Raw genomic sequence first — 17,432 nt, 5'->3', positions numbered from 1 at the left:
ATATTGGTTGACTTCTTGCTGACTTACAGTTTGCTGAATGTTCAGCTACTTCAAGAACATGTGACAGTGGGGTTTAGGGAGTTTCCCTTTCCACCATTGTTGTGTGACTTCAGAGCCCCACATATATACATACACACACACACACACACACACACACACACACACACACACACACACACACACACGCAAACAAAGAAAGTTGTATTTCTTTTATTTTTTAATGTACATTCGAGTGAATGAGGGTTTGTTAAAGTGTGGTTGATGTTTTAGTGTTAGTATTCTTCAACTATCACTAATATCATTTATATATGTATGTGGCAGTTCACTTTATCAAACGTTCATTTTCTTCATGGGTGAACTGCCTCCTTTACTGAACATGTATTTTGCAGAAAGCTGGGTTTGTATAATTCAGGATTGTCAAATGTGCATTTGTTGTTGGGGAAGTGCTTTTGGTTACAAATGGGTTGGGTGTGCTAATGCTGAAGCTTTCAGATATACTGAAACTTTCCGAACTGGAGTGAAAGTGTATGTTTATGAGCATTGGTGGGTTAGGGTAAGAGCTAGCTGAGGGGACAGGTTTAGTATTTGTGTGTGTGTGTGTGTTGGTGTATGTGTAGTATGTGTGAGTGTGTAGTGTAATAGTATTGTTAGGGAAAAGGTTTTTTGGAAGGTAATTTGCAGGGCTGGTGTTGGAGGCAGATATAAGGGTAGAGTTAGCACATGAATAAGGTGATGATGTGTAAAAGTAGTAATAAAATCTGCCTTTCATATAGAGTCATTATCTGTAAATGTGGAAACAGCCATAAAAAAGCTGATTTTCCATAAATCACAGGCATATTACAACTCAACATTTTTGTCTCACCACCAGCCGTTTGGCCCATCATATAACCCTGGCTAAACATCCTACTGAGACTTTTTGAATAACTGAAACACAGAATCATCAACAGTATTTCTGTAGGCTAAGTACAGCTCTCCATATGGAACAGAATCTGATATATGTTGGGGGTAATGTCTGTGAGTGTACAAAACATTACTGGCTGAAATAGACTTCCTATGTAGTCCATACCATCAAACGCTTACTGGAATAAAAGGTCAAAATCAAATTTACTTCTGCCTTTTATTTATTTATTTGTATGAATGTCACCTGACTAAAATGTATGGGCTTAAGTAGTCATATTATACTTACACTGTATGTTTTAATTTTGGTAAGTATAGTGCCATGAGATAGTGTGAAAAAATGCAACAGAATACTGCTTATAAATGTTGAACTGCTAATGTAGTACTTACCAGCAGTAAATACTTACAGCTTTATAGTATTATTAACTGGTTTACAAATGTTGCATTTGGAATCTGATAGTACATGGCCATCGTTAAGTAACTAAGATATATAATGAGTAGTGTCTTCTTCAGTATTTAAAATATGCATATACTTTATTGCAAAACATTTCCTATTGATGGTATAATGAGGCAGAGTTATTGTATTAAATAGAAACAAGTAAAAGGTTTAAAAGCACAGCCTTAGTATTTGTCAAATTGCCTTAAATGTTGGTAAATTGCTTTGAATTATAGGACTGTGTTTAAGTAACATAGTTATGTGGCTTTGAATTCATTTTCTACTGCTAAATAAATATTTCATGAGGACACAGTAGGGATAGAATGGGTGGGTTTTAGGGCACTTCCCTGTTCTCTGAATGGTAATGTGAATTTGATGAATGGTGCTATATGTGTTTAAATATTAAAATATTGGCCTTACCATAGAAATGAGTTGTGACTTTTAATTAGCATTATACTCTAACAGCAGTTAAAGAAATATAACTCACTAGTGAATAAAAATGTATTTTCCTTTGTCTGTTGCTGTGAAATAATCCATCTTCACTGTAGCTTAGCAAATTGCTTCTGCAGCCGTAGCACAATCCAGCAAAGGTTATATCTGTGTTTTTTTTTTCTTACCCAGTAAGGACAAGTTAAATATTTACTGCAACAACATTAGTAATTAAAAAATGTACTTAAAGTTTTGTGACCCTTTTTTGGTGCAAGTATCTGCACTAGGAAGTGATAGGAACTGAAGTGACAGTATTAATTTTAATATGTACTGACATGAGAAGATGGCTGAAACCTCACTTATTGTGAACAGAGGATGTTTCAAAGGCTGTTTATGAACAGTTTTGCTGTTATGACTTGCTACATGCAGGTTTATCTCTCATTGTAGCACACTGCTGGCAGCTTTCCATTGTGAATCAAATATTTTACTTTGCTGAACCTTTCGGTCAAGTAAAGATGCTGTGCAAATAAATCTGTCTTGTTTCCTGTTATTTATACATACAAGGCCATACCACTATACCATAGAGGAGAGGGACAAGGTCATACCACTATACCATAGAGGAGAGGGGAATAATCTGAGGGTACCATGACCACAAACATGATTTATATTCCTGCACATTCACATTTCAGTTTTGCTGTTCCAAGAAACACTGTTACAGCACTCAGAGTTTCATCACATCCCCTGTAAACAACAGAATTCAAGAAGTGTTGAGGTCAGTTTGAAAGATTGGTAGGTAAGAGAGGAGGCTGTTAAAACATTTCTATCCAACAAAACACGCCAAAGGAGAGAGTGTGGGGTTGAAAGTTTACTATTAATCTCTCTAATATTTTTTTTTTTTTTTTTGTATTTTCAGGCCCGAGAACTCCAGACCCTTCACAACCTTCGCAAGCTTTTTGTTCAAGACCTCACAACTCGAGTTAAAAAAGTAAGACTTTCTCCCACAGACTGTTTTCTGTACAGCATTATGTCTCGCAGTGCTTGTTAGATGCTTAATACCCTAGAACATAACTGTGAAACTGCCTTTAGCTTGTCTGCAGACAATACATTTCTACATATTCTCAGGGTGATATGTACTTGTCTGCTGCTAAAGTTGCTTATGGATCTAAACTGTGTCGTAATGAATTTTTGCATCATTTCAGTGTCTCTAAAGAGGCCCAAAGACTCTGATAATTTTGTAGAAGACTAAGGCTAACTAACCAATACTCCATAAACATTTATAGGAATTTGTAAAGTATGTTTGAAGAATAATGTTGTCTAAATGGTAGAAGTCACAATAGTCTTGCTCAGAAAAATTTAGATGTTTGTAGAAGATGCAAATGAGATTTCTGCTGTGATAAGTGACTTCCCTTGTTAAACAACCAGATGAGAACACATGCTACCTGGGAAAGGCAAACTGTAGGAGGGTAATAGCTCTATTCCAGGGAAAGAATAATTGTCACCTGTACCTTGCTTGCATTTAAGTGGTGGTTGTGGCACTGACTTCATGGTGGTGAAGGAAAAGCAGTAAAACATCATTCCAGAATACACAGGCCCTCAGATAGTTCTTCCATGTATCCATGCTGTAGGGTAGATACTTGGGACCTTGAATCAGTGGTGCAGATTATGTGATGTTCCTTTTACCTTTTTCAAACTTGTATGTGCTTGACCAGCTATGCTCCACTCAGACAGATTCCTTTCTTCAAGGAATGAGAAGGAAGATCTTATCTTCGTTCATTGTGGGAGTGAGGATGGAAGCACAACTTTCTTTATTTAGTAGTCTAAATTCAGAGGTGAGTTTTGTACCTGGAAAGCAAAGATAATGATGAAGGCCTTATTCATCCAAATACAGGGGGACAAATAATTCCTTAGGAGACAAAGACTAAACTGCTGCTCAAGACTTGAAAGAGTCAACAGCAAAGATTAAGGTCAGGAAAAAAAAGTGTTGTTCACAAGCTGGGCATACTTATCTGTATAGAGCTTACTTGTCTTTGTAGTGAGGTAATGATCACTGCCACATAGCAGAACGTGGGAGATGCTATATGTGGTCTCTGACAGTGGACCAGATGCCACATCTGATTGCATTTCATATGATTATGTAATAATCTTAGGGTATTGCTTTGTGCTCTAGCTTAAATTGCCAAAACAAGTCAGTCCTGCCCTGCTAGTTCTGGTGGTATGCTGGACAAAACCTATGTCACCCAAATGTTAAGGGTCCTCCGCCATCCACAAAATGGGGATGATGCTGCAAACCTTCTGATAGAGTATTATGCAAACAGTGCCAGTAGAGTTTTGCAGAGACAAATCTTAAATGCTTTATTGCTATATTATATTAATCTGAATATTCACTAGGCCCACTTGCCCCTCATACGTCCTCTGACAAGGGTGCTATAGAATAAGTCATATAGCTATAGCAAGCTGAAGATATATGTAAGACCAGGACCATGAGTGTTTGCAAAGGTGCAGCAAACGGGTGGTAAGTATCATACATTGCAGAGCATGTGAAAGACAGCAGTCCATTACAGTTTAGATCGTAATGGTGTTAGCAGTTAGACTTTTGATAAAATAGGTAAGTATAGCCTTCAGTGAAAAGCAGAATGAAGCCTGTCATTATAGTTACCAGCCCAATTAAACAGCAATGTTTAAAATACTGCAGTCTTTATTTTGATATCCGTAAACTTGTACTGTGAGTCTTTCATTCTGACTCCATCCAGAGTGCGGAAATGGAACCCGATGACAGTGGGGGGATCGTCTCACAGAAACAGAAGATCTCCTTTCTTGAGAACAACTTGGAACAGCTTACAAAAGTACACAAGCAGGTAAGACATTCTTTAGTTTAAACAGGTAAGAGTTACATTTATTTCACATAAACCAAACTGTAAATTGTTTTTTATTGCAAAGATTTAAATACAGATAGTAACCTCTTCTAAGAAACGTACTTGCATGGGTTACCTCTTCTGTGAAAATTAAATGCATGGAGGTTATTATTCTCTCCCCTTCTGAAGGTAACAAAGATGCATCATGTCACCTCATGAGCATTTGAAAGCAGGTAAGATTCTTTTCTGTATGGAGATGCAAAACTAGGTCTTCTGTTCTTCTCATAAAGCAATTTAAACACATAGCTCTTCTGTCCCTTTATACAGAAAATAACCAGACATGAAGTGTAACACTGTGTTCCAGTGTTTTCTGTTAGTAAACCTGTCTTATGGCATTTATTAATTTATATTATGCCAAACATGAAGTGGAACATCATATGCCAGTCCTTTGAGTGAATGTAAACCAGACAGCCTTTTTTTTTAAATTGCAGCAAGTCTACGCTATATTTTCGTATGAAAATGCCAACAATTGCAGCTGTGGTCAGAACTGAGGAGTGTAGTACTGTGTGATGCCGAACTTTTACTTTACTCTGAGTACTTTATTTTAAAGAGGTTGGTCAGCATGCATGTAGTAAAAGGGTTCAAACAAAACATATTTAAGGGATCACCCCTTGCAGGTAGTGTGCTCAGTGGGTAGAATGATTGCTTAATTTTTGCTGATTCTAGTGCACTGAGATAGCTGCTTATCAGCAGTGTCATTGATTTGGGGCTCAGGGGGTTTAGGGTTCAGTGACCAAGCCATGGATCCTGCTCTTGCTTTAGGCATTGTTTATGTGGTTCTGCACTCCAGCTTTGGCACCATTATGTGTTAACAGGAGTCCACTGCTCTAGTTATTGCTTAGTTTTTAAAACATAAGGGTAAGTTCCTCTGGTATTGTGGTGCTCTGGCCTTCCTTTGAGTGAAATGACATTTTCTTATTTTTAAATGCAAAACCAGTTACTCAAAAATGCAAAAAATACAGCTGATCCAAAACAGAGTCTCTAAAATCTGCTGACATGAAAGAACCCTCACTGAAACATAACAATCCCAATTTGCTCCCTCAACACTAGGAGTAGGAGGTTGGAAGGATTGCCCTTTTCCTCTTAGGAATTTTTTTGAATAATTACTTTTGTCAAGCCCACACAGTTTGCTGTCAGCTGCAGATAAAACTCACCATGTAATGTGTTGCAGCTTATTCTGCTGGCATATCTATGTTAAATGTGATACGGTATTGTATGTCTGTGAGACTTAAGGGTATTACCAGTAAAGCAATGGCTCCCCTACAAACAACATGACTTTCAGTTTTCCATGCTGCCATTGTTTCTTTGAGTACTTCAAAGTTAACAGACTCCAGACAGCTAGACTTAGCTTTTACTCTACTTCAGTTTTTTTAATATTATGGACAGTTTTAAGTCACTGTTTTGTCTGTAAAAATATTGTGCAGAAAGTGTGCTCACTTCTGGTAGAGCAAATCCAGACTGCCCAGTTGCTGTCTGCCTTCTTATACAGAAGAGAACATTTGAAAAGTTATTTTTTAGGTCTTTTAATCCTGTAGCTGTAATCTAGCGGTCTCTCCTCACCTGTTTATTGTCCAGTTTGATGTTCTTCGTGTTTCACTGTTGCAGTCATAACATTTGGGGTTATCTGCCTGCAGGTAGCCCTCAGCCAGCCTGAATACCAGAGTCTTAGATTTCTGCATCGGATGCTGTCTCTTCTTCCATGACATCAGGTTGTTAGGGGTATAAAACATGCAGCCAATGCCATTACATCAATATTTCTTGCTGTGCGGTGCCCAAAGCAGAAGCAGTTTGCAAGTGCCGGTTGTCCGACTCCTGAAATTTTCATTTTTGAGTTTCAGAACCGAAGTCTTCAAAAAAAGCTAAGTACCCCACTGGGGATTCTTTTTCTTGCTCTTAACCGATGTTAGTAAAAGTTAACAATTGTCTTACCTGTGGAAAGCAAATACCTCATAAAGATTTTCATTTGTACTGCATTCCTTGCTTAGGCCCAGACCACGACGTACCTCGCTGTCAGTTTTGTGCCTTGTTCAACCCCTGAACTATTTGTCGTTGGTCTGTATTTGCAGCAAATTATTTTGGTACTCTGTATAACTATCCAGAAATGGCTACAGTAAGCCATCCGACTACCGATATTCCGAACAAACGTAAGGATAAAGACAAAGACAGACTGCATAGGTCCAAAACTGCCGACGACACTTCCGTTAAGCTAGTCGTCAGTCCGCCGGTACTCAGTGAGGAGCTTTCGCAGCCCCTGACACCTGCTACTTCAGATTCGCAGGCCCCTACTGTGACCCATTCGGAGTCCGGTATGCTGCGAGATGCTTCTTCGACTATGGAACCTGCGGATGTCTCTACCTTGGATGGGTCCGGAGCCACTGTGCAGGCTCTGGCTTCTGAGGGTGTATTCAGGCCTACAGATTTGCATTTTAAACTGATGCCATCTTCTTCATCTAGGCCTAAAACTCGACCCACGCCTAGAAAACCGATGTCCAAACTGCATGCTCAGGCCCATATGCCTAAAAAACAAATGCTTAGAATGGCTGAAGACCTTATTACCTTAATTAGGGGAAGCCACCCTTCCCCCTCTAAGAGACCTAGAACTGATTTTCCTTCTGATTCTTCTGATCAGGAATCTGATATTTCTTCTGATTACCAGGATTTGCCCTTATCTACCTATGAGGATTCTGATGCAGAGGATTTCATTCCCTCTGCTTCCCCTCCAAAAGATTTTTCTTTTGGTGAAACCTTGCACACTCTTAGGGAGCATTTTCCACTGGGAAAGCCAGTATTACTCTGACTCCAAAAAGAGGCTTAGGGAATTCTTACTCCTCCCTCAACACAGGCCTTTAGCTACCCCTCCTGTTCTGGACATTGTAAATGATTCCTTCTTGGAATCTAGCCTTTCCCCAGACACTTTACCTCCAGCTCCCAGAAAACCTGACAGGTATTACAGAGTACCTGACTCTCACAAGTTCCTCTTCAAGAATCCTACTGCTGATCCAGAGACAACTTCCCAAGGACCAAAGGGCATTAAGGCTACTGCTGCCAAATACCCTACCCCTTCTGATAAAGATTCTAGAGCCTTGGACAGATGGGGTAAGAAGGTATATACTTCTGCTACTTTGACCATTAGGGCTTTAAATTGCCAGTTTCATATGTTAAAGTACCAACAGCATATTATGGGACTACTTAAACAGAAAATGATGTTGATTCCTGACTGTATTGAACACAAAGAATTACAGGCTTTAATGCATTCTGCAGAACAAGTTGGTAAACATACTTTGCAATGTGGTTTTGACTCTTTAGAAGCATCTTGCAGGGCTGCTGTCACTGGGTCTGTACTTAGAAGGCATGCTTGGCTTAAGGAGCAAAACTTGCCAGATCATGTTAAAGCTAAATTACTGGATGCTTCCTTAAACCAAGACCACCTGTTTGGCAACAAAGCAGAAGAAGTCCTCAAAAAGATGGAGGAAAAAGCTAAGTCTATGCAAACTGTTGAAAGATTTCCTGCAAGTACAGCCTCCCAGATTTAGTAGGCATTGGCCTTCAAAGAATTTGTCCCTTCCAGCCTCTTCCAGGCCTTCTCAGTCCAAACCCAGGAACAGCAGACCACCTAGGTTACAGTCTCAGGCTGTGCACAGGTCTAAGCAGTGGGGGGCTCCCACTTCCAAAGCAAGGAGTAGTAAGACACTCCCTACGGGAAAATGGCACAATGACTTAACCTTAACCCTTCCAAGCCCTGCTCAGCTGCCTGCTCCCTTAGGAGGAAAGCTTGCCCTGCATTAAAAAAACTGGGAACTCATTACCCAGGACAAATGGGTTTTGAATATAGTTTTCCAAGAATACAGATTCCACTTCCACACCCTACCAACTCCAAATGGTTGGCCAGACCTACCCCCAAAATTAGTGTGCAAAGGCTCAACAGCAGGTTCTCTCTCTTCTAAGTATCAGGGCTATTCAACCTGTCCCAGCAGAAGAAAGGGGACAAGGTTTTTATTCAAGACTTTTCCTGGTACCCAGAAAATACAGCTCCTGGTGTCCTATCCTGGACCTTTCTATTCTAAACACTTTTTTGGTAATCCCAAAATTCAAGATGCTAGCACTTCAACAGTTGATTCCAATGCTGGCAAAGATGCCTGGTTGGCAACCTTAGACTTAAAGGAAGCTTACCTGCACATTCCAATAAGGGAATCTTGCAGGAAATGCCTATGCTTCAGGGCAGGCTCCATACACTATCAGTTCTCTGCACTTCCCTTTGTGAATACCCTGGGTGCAGTAGATAAGCCAAAGTGTCTAGCTCCAGCCATTGCATTTTGCAGGCAGAGAAATATTCAGATATACCCATACTTGGATGATTGTCTGATTCTGGCAGAAAGCCAGGACTTGCTATTAAAGTGTCTGGCATTCATAAAAGAACTTCTAACCTCACTGGGGTACACCATAAATGAAAAGAAATCTCACCTAGTACCCTACCAACAGATTGTATTCCTGGGAGCAAGCTTGAACACAACTTTCCAGATGGCTTTCCTCACTCCAGAGAAACAAGTTTATTTGACAGCCTACTTCAAACTACTGGACACAAAGACCCAGTTATCTGCGAGGAAAGTTCTGCAAGCCCTGGTGTTCATGGCCTCTTGCATTCTACTAATTCCATATGCAAGACGCATATGAGGAAACTATAATGGTATCTAAAAAGCCTATGGTGTCAACATTCCCAGGACCTGGAATCAGTGATTCCTATCATTCCTTGTATAAAGACAGAGTTCCTTTGGTGGGCAGAGGCCTGCTACCACAACAAGGGGCTCCCTTTCACTCTACCCCCTGCCGCCCAAACCCTAACAATAGACGCATCAGACTATGCATGGGGGGCTCACTTGGCAGGGCAGTGCATTCAGGGTAAATGGAACCCGAGACAGATGCACCTGCATATCAACCAAAAAAAAATGTTAGCTGTACAGAATTCCCTGACAGCCTTCAAAGACCACATTCTTCCAGGACAATTATAGGTAAAGACAGACAACACCACAGTTGTGGTACATAAACAAGCAGGGGGGAACCCACCTGTACCCTCTCTGCAGACTAGCCATGGCTCTATGGAAAACAGCTTTGAGCTACCAAGTGCACCTACAAGCTCAATTCCTGCAGGCAAGCTAAATTCACTGGCAGATGACCTAAGCAGAAATCTCATGGACCAACACGAATGGAAACTGGAACCAAAAATATTCAACCTCTTGAGGAACAAATGGGGGACTCCAGAGATAGGCCTGTTTGTCTCCCCTCAGAACTACCAATTGGACAATTTCTGCACAAGGATTTCCCACAGTCAAGCTTGGAAAGTGGATGCCCTGTCCTTTACCTGGGAAAGCCACTCAGTTTATGCCTTTCCCCCCTCTGCCTCTGCTCTTGAAGGTCCTGCTAAAGATCAAACAGGACAAGCCAAGGGCAATACTGATTGCACCAGACTGGCCACGCCAGCACTGGAACCCCCTCTTGCACAGTATGACACTGCTGGAACCTTGGCACCTGCCTCAGACCCATTCCCTGCTGTCCCAGCAGGCAGGCCAGATTCTGCACCCTCAACTTCAAACCCTGAACCTTGCAGCCTGGCTAATTCCTTGAGCTCTCCAGTAGCATCCCTCAGTAAGCAGGTGCTAGATGTCATTCTAGAGGCAAGGAGGCCTAATACTAGAAAATCCTATGCTGAAAAGTATAAAAGATACTGTTCCTGGAGCCACACTCAGGGGATGGGCACAACGGTGCCCAGCTTACCTCATATCCTTCAATACTTACAGATATGTTCAACAAGGGCCTATCATTCTCGTCAATTAAAATTCATGCCTCTGCCATTTCAGCACATTATAATACTGAACCATCCCTCTTCTCTCACCCCCTGCTAAAGCAATTCCTCAGAGGGGCCAAAAATCTAAGACCCCCCAGGAGAGTGCCTACTCCAGCCTGGGACCTTAACTTTGTATTGGAAAGGCTCATTCTCCCTCCTTTTGAGCCAGCTGCAACTGCAGAGTTGAAATTCCTTTCTTGGAAAACATCCTTCCTTCTAGCCATCACTTCAGCAAGAAGAGTGTCTGAATTACAGGTCCTCATGGCAGTGGAGCCCTTCATTATCTTCCATGCAGACAGGATTTCCCTCAGTACCAATCCTTCCTTTATGCCTAAGGTGGTGTCTATTGTGGCCCTAAATCAGTCCATTTATTTGCCTACCTTTTTCCTGAATCCACAAAACAAAGGAGAACGAATACTGCACTCTTTTTGGACATGCACAGACAACTTAGATTCTGTTTGGACAGGACTAAGCCTCTTAGAAAATCTGAACAGCTGCTAGTTGGCTTTGCTGCAGGAGCAGAGGGGAAAGCCATTTCAAAGCAAACCATCTCTAAATGAATAGCCCATTACATTCTTTTCTGCTATAAGCACCATGGAAAACCTACCCCACAGGGGATAAGATCACATTCCACCAGGGCTGCATCTACCTCTGCAGCCTTTCTCAGAGGAGTCCCTACCAGGGACATCCTAGAAGCTGCTACCTGGAGTTCTGTTCATACCTTCACCAAGCATTATCACATGCCTATTTTTTCTAAACCCAGAGCTAGTTTTGCCACTGCAATCTTGCAGGGCTTAATAACTTCCCTAATGCTCTCTAACTTCCTCCTCCCTTCCTTAGCTTTGGGAATCAACCCAAATGTGATGACTGCAACAGTGAAACATGAAGAACATAGCACAGTTGTGTACACTTACCATAAATGTAGATGTTTGAGTGTATTTACTGTTGCAGTCCTGGTTACCCTCCCTCCAGCCCCCTGACTTCTCTTGGCTCTACTTTTCTTTCTTGTTTGGTGTAGTTACATTTTCTGGTATATTTGCTTTTTGCTGGAGGTGTACCATAACATATAATTGCTTACCATTGTGGGGGTACCTGAGATCTGGGGCAAGAAACACTGATATAATGGCATCGGCTGCATGTTTTATACCCCTGACGACCTGACGTTATGGAAGAAGAGACAGCTTCTGACCCAGGAATCTTCATTTTAACCTTGTGATATATCGCACTTATTACCAAGCTCACAGGATAACCACAAACTCAAACATTTCTTAAAATTTGTCACTTTCCTTGACAATCTTGTCATCTTGGAACACTACTCAGGAAAGCCTCACAAACTGCCCCTTCACTAATGACTTCTTCTGGTGAAACAGATGCTAACTACTATAAAGTAATAATGAATTATAGTATGTTGGCTTCCTAAATAACAAAGATTTCAAATCAAAACTTAGTTCTATTCTTAACAATGGTGACTTCCAAATAGTTAATATCCTTTCTTGAGAAGCTCATGGCAAATTCTGAAAAACACGTGGTGGAGTGCAAAAATCCTAAAAATTCATTAAATTTATCAAGGGTATCTGTCCAATACTGTGAAGAGAAGATACATTTATCTTTCCAATAGGCCATAATGAGATTAGTAAACATAAGGGCGTACAAAGCACTCATGGCCACACCAGAACAATGTTTAAATATTTGACCCCCAAATGTAATAAAATTATCTAAAACCATCTCCATCAACATAGTTAAGGTTTCAACCTTATTGTGGTCCATTTCAGATTTTTTTATATAAAAACTCATAAAACAACTCTAAACCAGTTGAATGAAGAATTTCAGAAATCAAATCTTTTACCTCTGTAGTAACCAGGATGAACCCTTCTTGGTATAAATCATTGGTAATCCTTGTTAAAAAAATCCCAAGAGTCTTTATATAAATAATCAATGCCTTTTACAACCTCTTTTAAAAAACAGTCAATATAGCATGCCATAAAAAAGTTTTAGAGCAGTTAGGGTCTACAATAAAATGCATAGGGGGGTCCAAAGTATTATTATGGATCTTAGGGATCCCAGAAATTGTGGCGATCCTAGACACAGTAACTGAGGGATGTTCATATTCGTCCCTCAACAAATAGCTGTTTAAAACAAACTCATCTTAGCATACATCAGTTTTACTAAATGCAAGATGTCTCTTGTTGACAGACACTTCTTCATATGCATCACATTATAACAAGGCAAACATTTTGTAGATATAGTCATTTACATTCATTACCACAAAGCCCTCTCCTTTATCTGGCTTCATAAGTCTTTTTTGGCAGTTATTTGTAACACATTATAATAATTCCTACTTGTCAACACTTAGATTTTGCACATAAGATGTATTTTTACATAAAAGCCTTCTGATATCATGTTCACAAATTTTCTCAAAAATAGAAATAATGGGATGCATGAGAGGATTAAAGTTGTTTGATCTTTTGAACACATTATGACAAGAAACATTGATATTAAAATAGAAACTTGAATTTAATTTTTTTGTAAATAGCCTAAAATCCACAACCACATCTTCTATCTTAGCTCTTCTGACAGGTACAAAAGTCAAATCTTTCTCACATAGGTCTGCCCAAGAGTTACTCACATCCGCATCACTATAATTAAATATCTTAAAGTCTTGCCTAGTATTCTATATAATCAAGTATTGATCATTTATCTGTATGTCCTGCAACTGCTCCTCCCCTCCACTTTGTTGAATTTTGTATGTAAAATTTTGTCTGCTTCTGTTACATTTGATCGGAAAAAAACAATCCAATGTTTTTTCAGCTGTTCTGATCTCATCATGTGGGGGGGGGATTCCTCTAAATGGGCTTCACTATGGAAAGTATTGGGCCATTCGCCAAAATTGCATACACCACCCCCTTCTGCCAAACCCCCAGCATGTACGCACACCTCTTCATGGTCCCTATGGCCACTAAATGGGTAACTAAACCTCTTATCAATATAGGAATGTAGCAAAGAGTAAGCCCTATCCTGTCCATAGTCCAGTTTATCACAAAGCATCTTTTTGTTTTTCGTAACTTTGACCTAATGAATAATATTATCAACTTTATAAAATGTTCACCAATATTCAGTACATTTAGTGTCAAACGATAAATCATTTTTATGTTATTGTCCACCTTGGAAATCAGCTCCAAAAGCACACCCATTTTTCTTAAATTGTCCTTAATCAAAATCTGCATCAACTCACAGCCGTGTCCATCAAACATTTGTAAAAGCTAACCAGGCAAGTCTGAATCCCTCACAAGACAAATGGGAATTTCCATAGACAAAGTCCTTTTGGGATCCAATTTACCCTAATGCATTCTTTAAAGTAACTATTCTCAAGCAGCAGTTTATGATATTTAAAAAGATTGTTGTTGAATACACCAAGCTGCTGATCCAAAGAACCCCCATGACCAGTCATCCATTTGTTGTCCAATCAGAAATCCCAGCTGCTATTCAGTCAATAGCTTAACACTTCGTGCTTAACAGTTTTAATGAAGAAGTGGTTTCCTAAGGCTCCCACTTTTTCCCCCTAAGTTTTGAATCTTGTGGCTAGTTTTTCTGACACTGGGTAGAAGGTAGACTCTTGCTGTTAAGACTCTAGATTTGACTATTAGCAGTTAGCCCTGAATCGTTTGCTCAAATTGAGGTTAATGTTTATAGTTGTGTAGTATACTTTGGAATATTAATTTGGCTGATTAAAGTAATGCCAAGAATCTTAGTTGTTTTAACATATACAGATGGGGGGTAAAATTGACTGAGGTGAAATGGAGTGCGTTACCCAAGAGAGAGTGTATAGTGCTTAGATGATTTTGGGACAGGATGATTGTAAATGAAGGTCAAGGAGAAAAAGTATAAACGTTTACTATAAGGAACGTAGAAGCAGGCCAGTACAATTTAATTCTGTCTCAACTGTGTCAAAGAATGAATATAGAAGTGGATAGAGAGTGTGTGAAGCAGAACCAGAAGTGACAATTTTCAAGTCATCTGTATACTGGATGAGTTTGGTAATACCTACATTGTGCCAATATTTTTTATCTTCTTTTTACCCCCATGTCTGATGAGCATCAGACTTCCTCTAACTGGATGTAAGCCCATTCATTTTCTCTGATTGTGAGTCCCCTGAACCATGGAGGCAAGAGCTATCTGGAGGGGGAGGGGTGTCATTCTGGTTGTCACGAGGATTGCAATGTAACAATTTTAAATTCTGAGACTTATTAGTTTGAGTCCGAAAGCAGCAAAATTGAATCTGCAAATATGAGGACTTGCTTATACTTAGTTTGAGTTAGCTGTGTCTTGGAGTATTCTTTTTTCTCCAAGGTATGGCAATTTCAGGATTAGTGTGTATAATATAGAAGGCCCCCCTGCAAAAATAACATTAAAAGAGATAAGTAATTGCATATATTTGCTGTTCTCTTATAGTTTCACTTTTTTCTTTTGTAACTCCAAGACTCACAATTACTGATCTGGAAATTACATTAGGGAGCTAGGTTGTATGTGTCCTCAGTGGTGGTCTAGCCCTGAGGGTATCTGAATGGATCAACCTCACCTTTTGGATGGGAGGAAAAGCCTTCCACATCACCATAGGGACAGCAGTGTCCTTCCCCTGCATGTACAATCTCCTGTAGGGACACTAATGAATGTTGCCACTAGGAGGTGAGTTGGTGGACCAAAGGAATGTCCCCCATGATGCCTTTACCATTCTTATTCTCCTCCAAGGTATTAAGGCAGCATGCATTCTGAGCTGTCTGCCATCTCCACCCTCATTTCCAGGGTTGATGCACCCATCCTCTTCTGACAACTCCATTGAGCACCTAAGCTGCTAATCAAACTCTGGTCACCTGGTCTGTAGTTAGGGCTTTGTTTCTTCACATAAATAGAGCTATGTATTGAGTGTGAATGCTGTTCGTGAAGATGGTAAAGAGAATCAGGCTAAGCACTAAGCCATGCAAGACACAAGTGGCATCAAAGTATTTTGCAGATGTAGCAGAGTGCCATTTCATAGCTTATGATCTGTTTTGTAGGTACCTGCTTGACCATTTAATAATAGCAATTAAGAAGTCTGTGTTCTCGGAAATTTTAATTAGTTTGCTACATGAGACAATCTTGAAACCTTTTCAATAATTCCTAGAAAAGTGACCCTACAAATTTTCCATTATGTAAAGTTTACCGCACACATTTCTTTTTTCTTCCTTCCTTTCTTTCTTTGTTAGCATTTGTTTACTGGGAAAGTCTGACTTGATAGAAATGCCCCTTTTCAGTGGAGGCCTGGGGAGAAAAGCACCACAGATACTACAAGTATAACAAGAATGGCATTAAATGCACAGCTACGGTGGCTTTACATGTTCAAAAATTGAGCAGAATCACAGCGTCATTTTTGTTATGTTTCTCATTTGAAAATGTTCAAATTCAAGAACTATATTGATGGACAGAAAAGTAAAAATTATTTTTAAGTCAAGGTTGAGCAAGAGTAAAGTCAACATTCTGACATGTATTTCTTATTAAAAATTTTTGAAGGTGAGGAGGTTATTTGTTAACCTTGTTGAGAGTGAGATTGGTTTCTGTATTTTCAACTAGGTCAAGAAGAGCTGTGCTATTTCCATAATAGAGTGTAAAGCCACAATGTGCAAAAGCAGGCTGCTTTGTTAGACATAGTCTGTAAGCCTTAAGTTATATGTGTATGGTATTTTCCGTAGTTTTTGAAACATTAAAAAGTACAGGCAGTTTGAATGGTAGTTGTTCAAGGAAGCAGAAGATCCCCATTTATGAAAATGAACCAGAAGAGATGGCTTCCAGCAATGTAGCACAGTGCTTTTCAAACATGAATCTGTTTGTGATTATATTGATTGGGTAGCAGTAATTTTCCTTTTCTTTTTTTTTCTTTCTTCACCAGATCAGCCCAGTGGCTGCACTACCTTTATCTAATTAGCCCATTTCTTCTACCGGGGAGGGAATTCAGACGTCAGGCATTCCCAGTCTAGGCAAGAGCCCTGCAGAACAGTTCATTCCTGCCTTACTAGCCTATTGATTTCCTCACCATGGTGACAGCTAGCTGATTTGGAGTTTGCCAGGTTACTGGTCTGTTGAGGCAGCCTACCCTTCCCTATGGAAAATGACCCTGCCTTATGGCACTTCACTGGCTGTCAGCCAAAAAGGGCTTGCCTACATATGCTGTCTTGGCTTACATACTTGCATGCAGGCAGTGTGACCTCACAGGCTCATGCCCCATAGGTGCAATGCCTAGTGCTGCTGTTAAATATCACTCAAGTGGCAAGCCAGAGTCACATACCACCCTCTACCCTCCCCCAAATGGCTTAGTTGACCCCCTCCACCCTCCCCCGAATGGCTTAGTTGACACAAGCACCTCACTTCCATCCACAGAAATTAAGTAAGAAAATCTTCACACTTTCTGATTAACCAAATGCCCAGAAGGACAAAAAGGTGAAAGAGTAGAGGAATGGGTCAGACAACAACTGTTTGATTCATCATTTTTAATAAAATAAAAATGAAAATAAACTAGCAGAATAAGTGCTTTTGTCTCCAAACGTATCAATAAGGAATCAAGACATCACCAGAGTGCTAAAAGAAAGCCGTGCATTCATTTAAAGTCATCTGATAACATCACATGACTAAGAATTACATGAGGTAAAACATCCAATTGCAAAGGTCATTTGATATCACATGCACAAAAATTACTTGACTTAAAACCTCTAACTTTAACATTTAAAAGCCCTAAGGTTTTTGTTTAATAATATTTAAAATTCATCAAGGAAATTAAACCCAAGTTATTGAGTGCATTCAATACTATTTTCCATTTCTATTCTTAATATTCCAAATAGTCTTCTGTAGTGCCACCCCTTACATTGTTACTTGAAAAAATCAATAACACTGA

The 17,432-nt window shown here is 39.8% G+C and overlaps 1 protein-coding gene across 2 annotated transcripts in view; it reads left to right on the top strand.

Annotated features, from left to right (window-relative positions):
- The window catches only part of KIF5A (kinesin family member 5A), a 980,629-nt gene that overhangs the window by 787,291 nt on the left and 175,906 nt on the right, over nt 1-17,432 (top strand). For both annotated transcript variants that reach the window (XM_044083607.1, XM_044083608.1), the window contains exons 22-23: nt 2,676-2,747; nt 4,513-4,617. In XM_044083607.1, the coding sequence (XP_043939542.1) occupies nt 2,676-2,747; nt 4,513-4,617 (177 nt within the window). The remainder of the gene's footprint in view (nt 1-2,675; nt 2,748-4,512; nt 4,618-17,432) is intronic.

Source organism: Protopterus annectens, chromosome 9.part0 (assembly GCF_019279795.1).
Source record: "Protopterus annectens isolate FY-2018-M chromosome 9.part0, PAN1.0, whole genome shotgun sequence".
NCBI classification, from domain to species: Eukaryota; Metazoa; Chordata; order Ceratodontiformes; family Protopteridae; genus Protopterus; species Protopterus annectens.
Note: the sequence above shows the minus strand (reverse complement) of the source record. Positions and strands in the feature narration are given on the sequence as shown.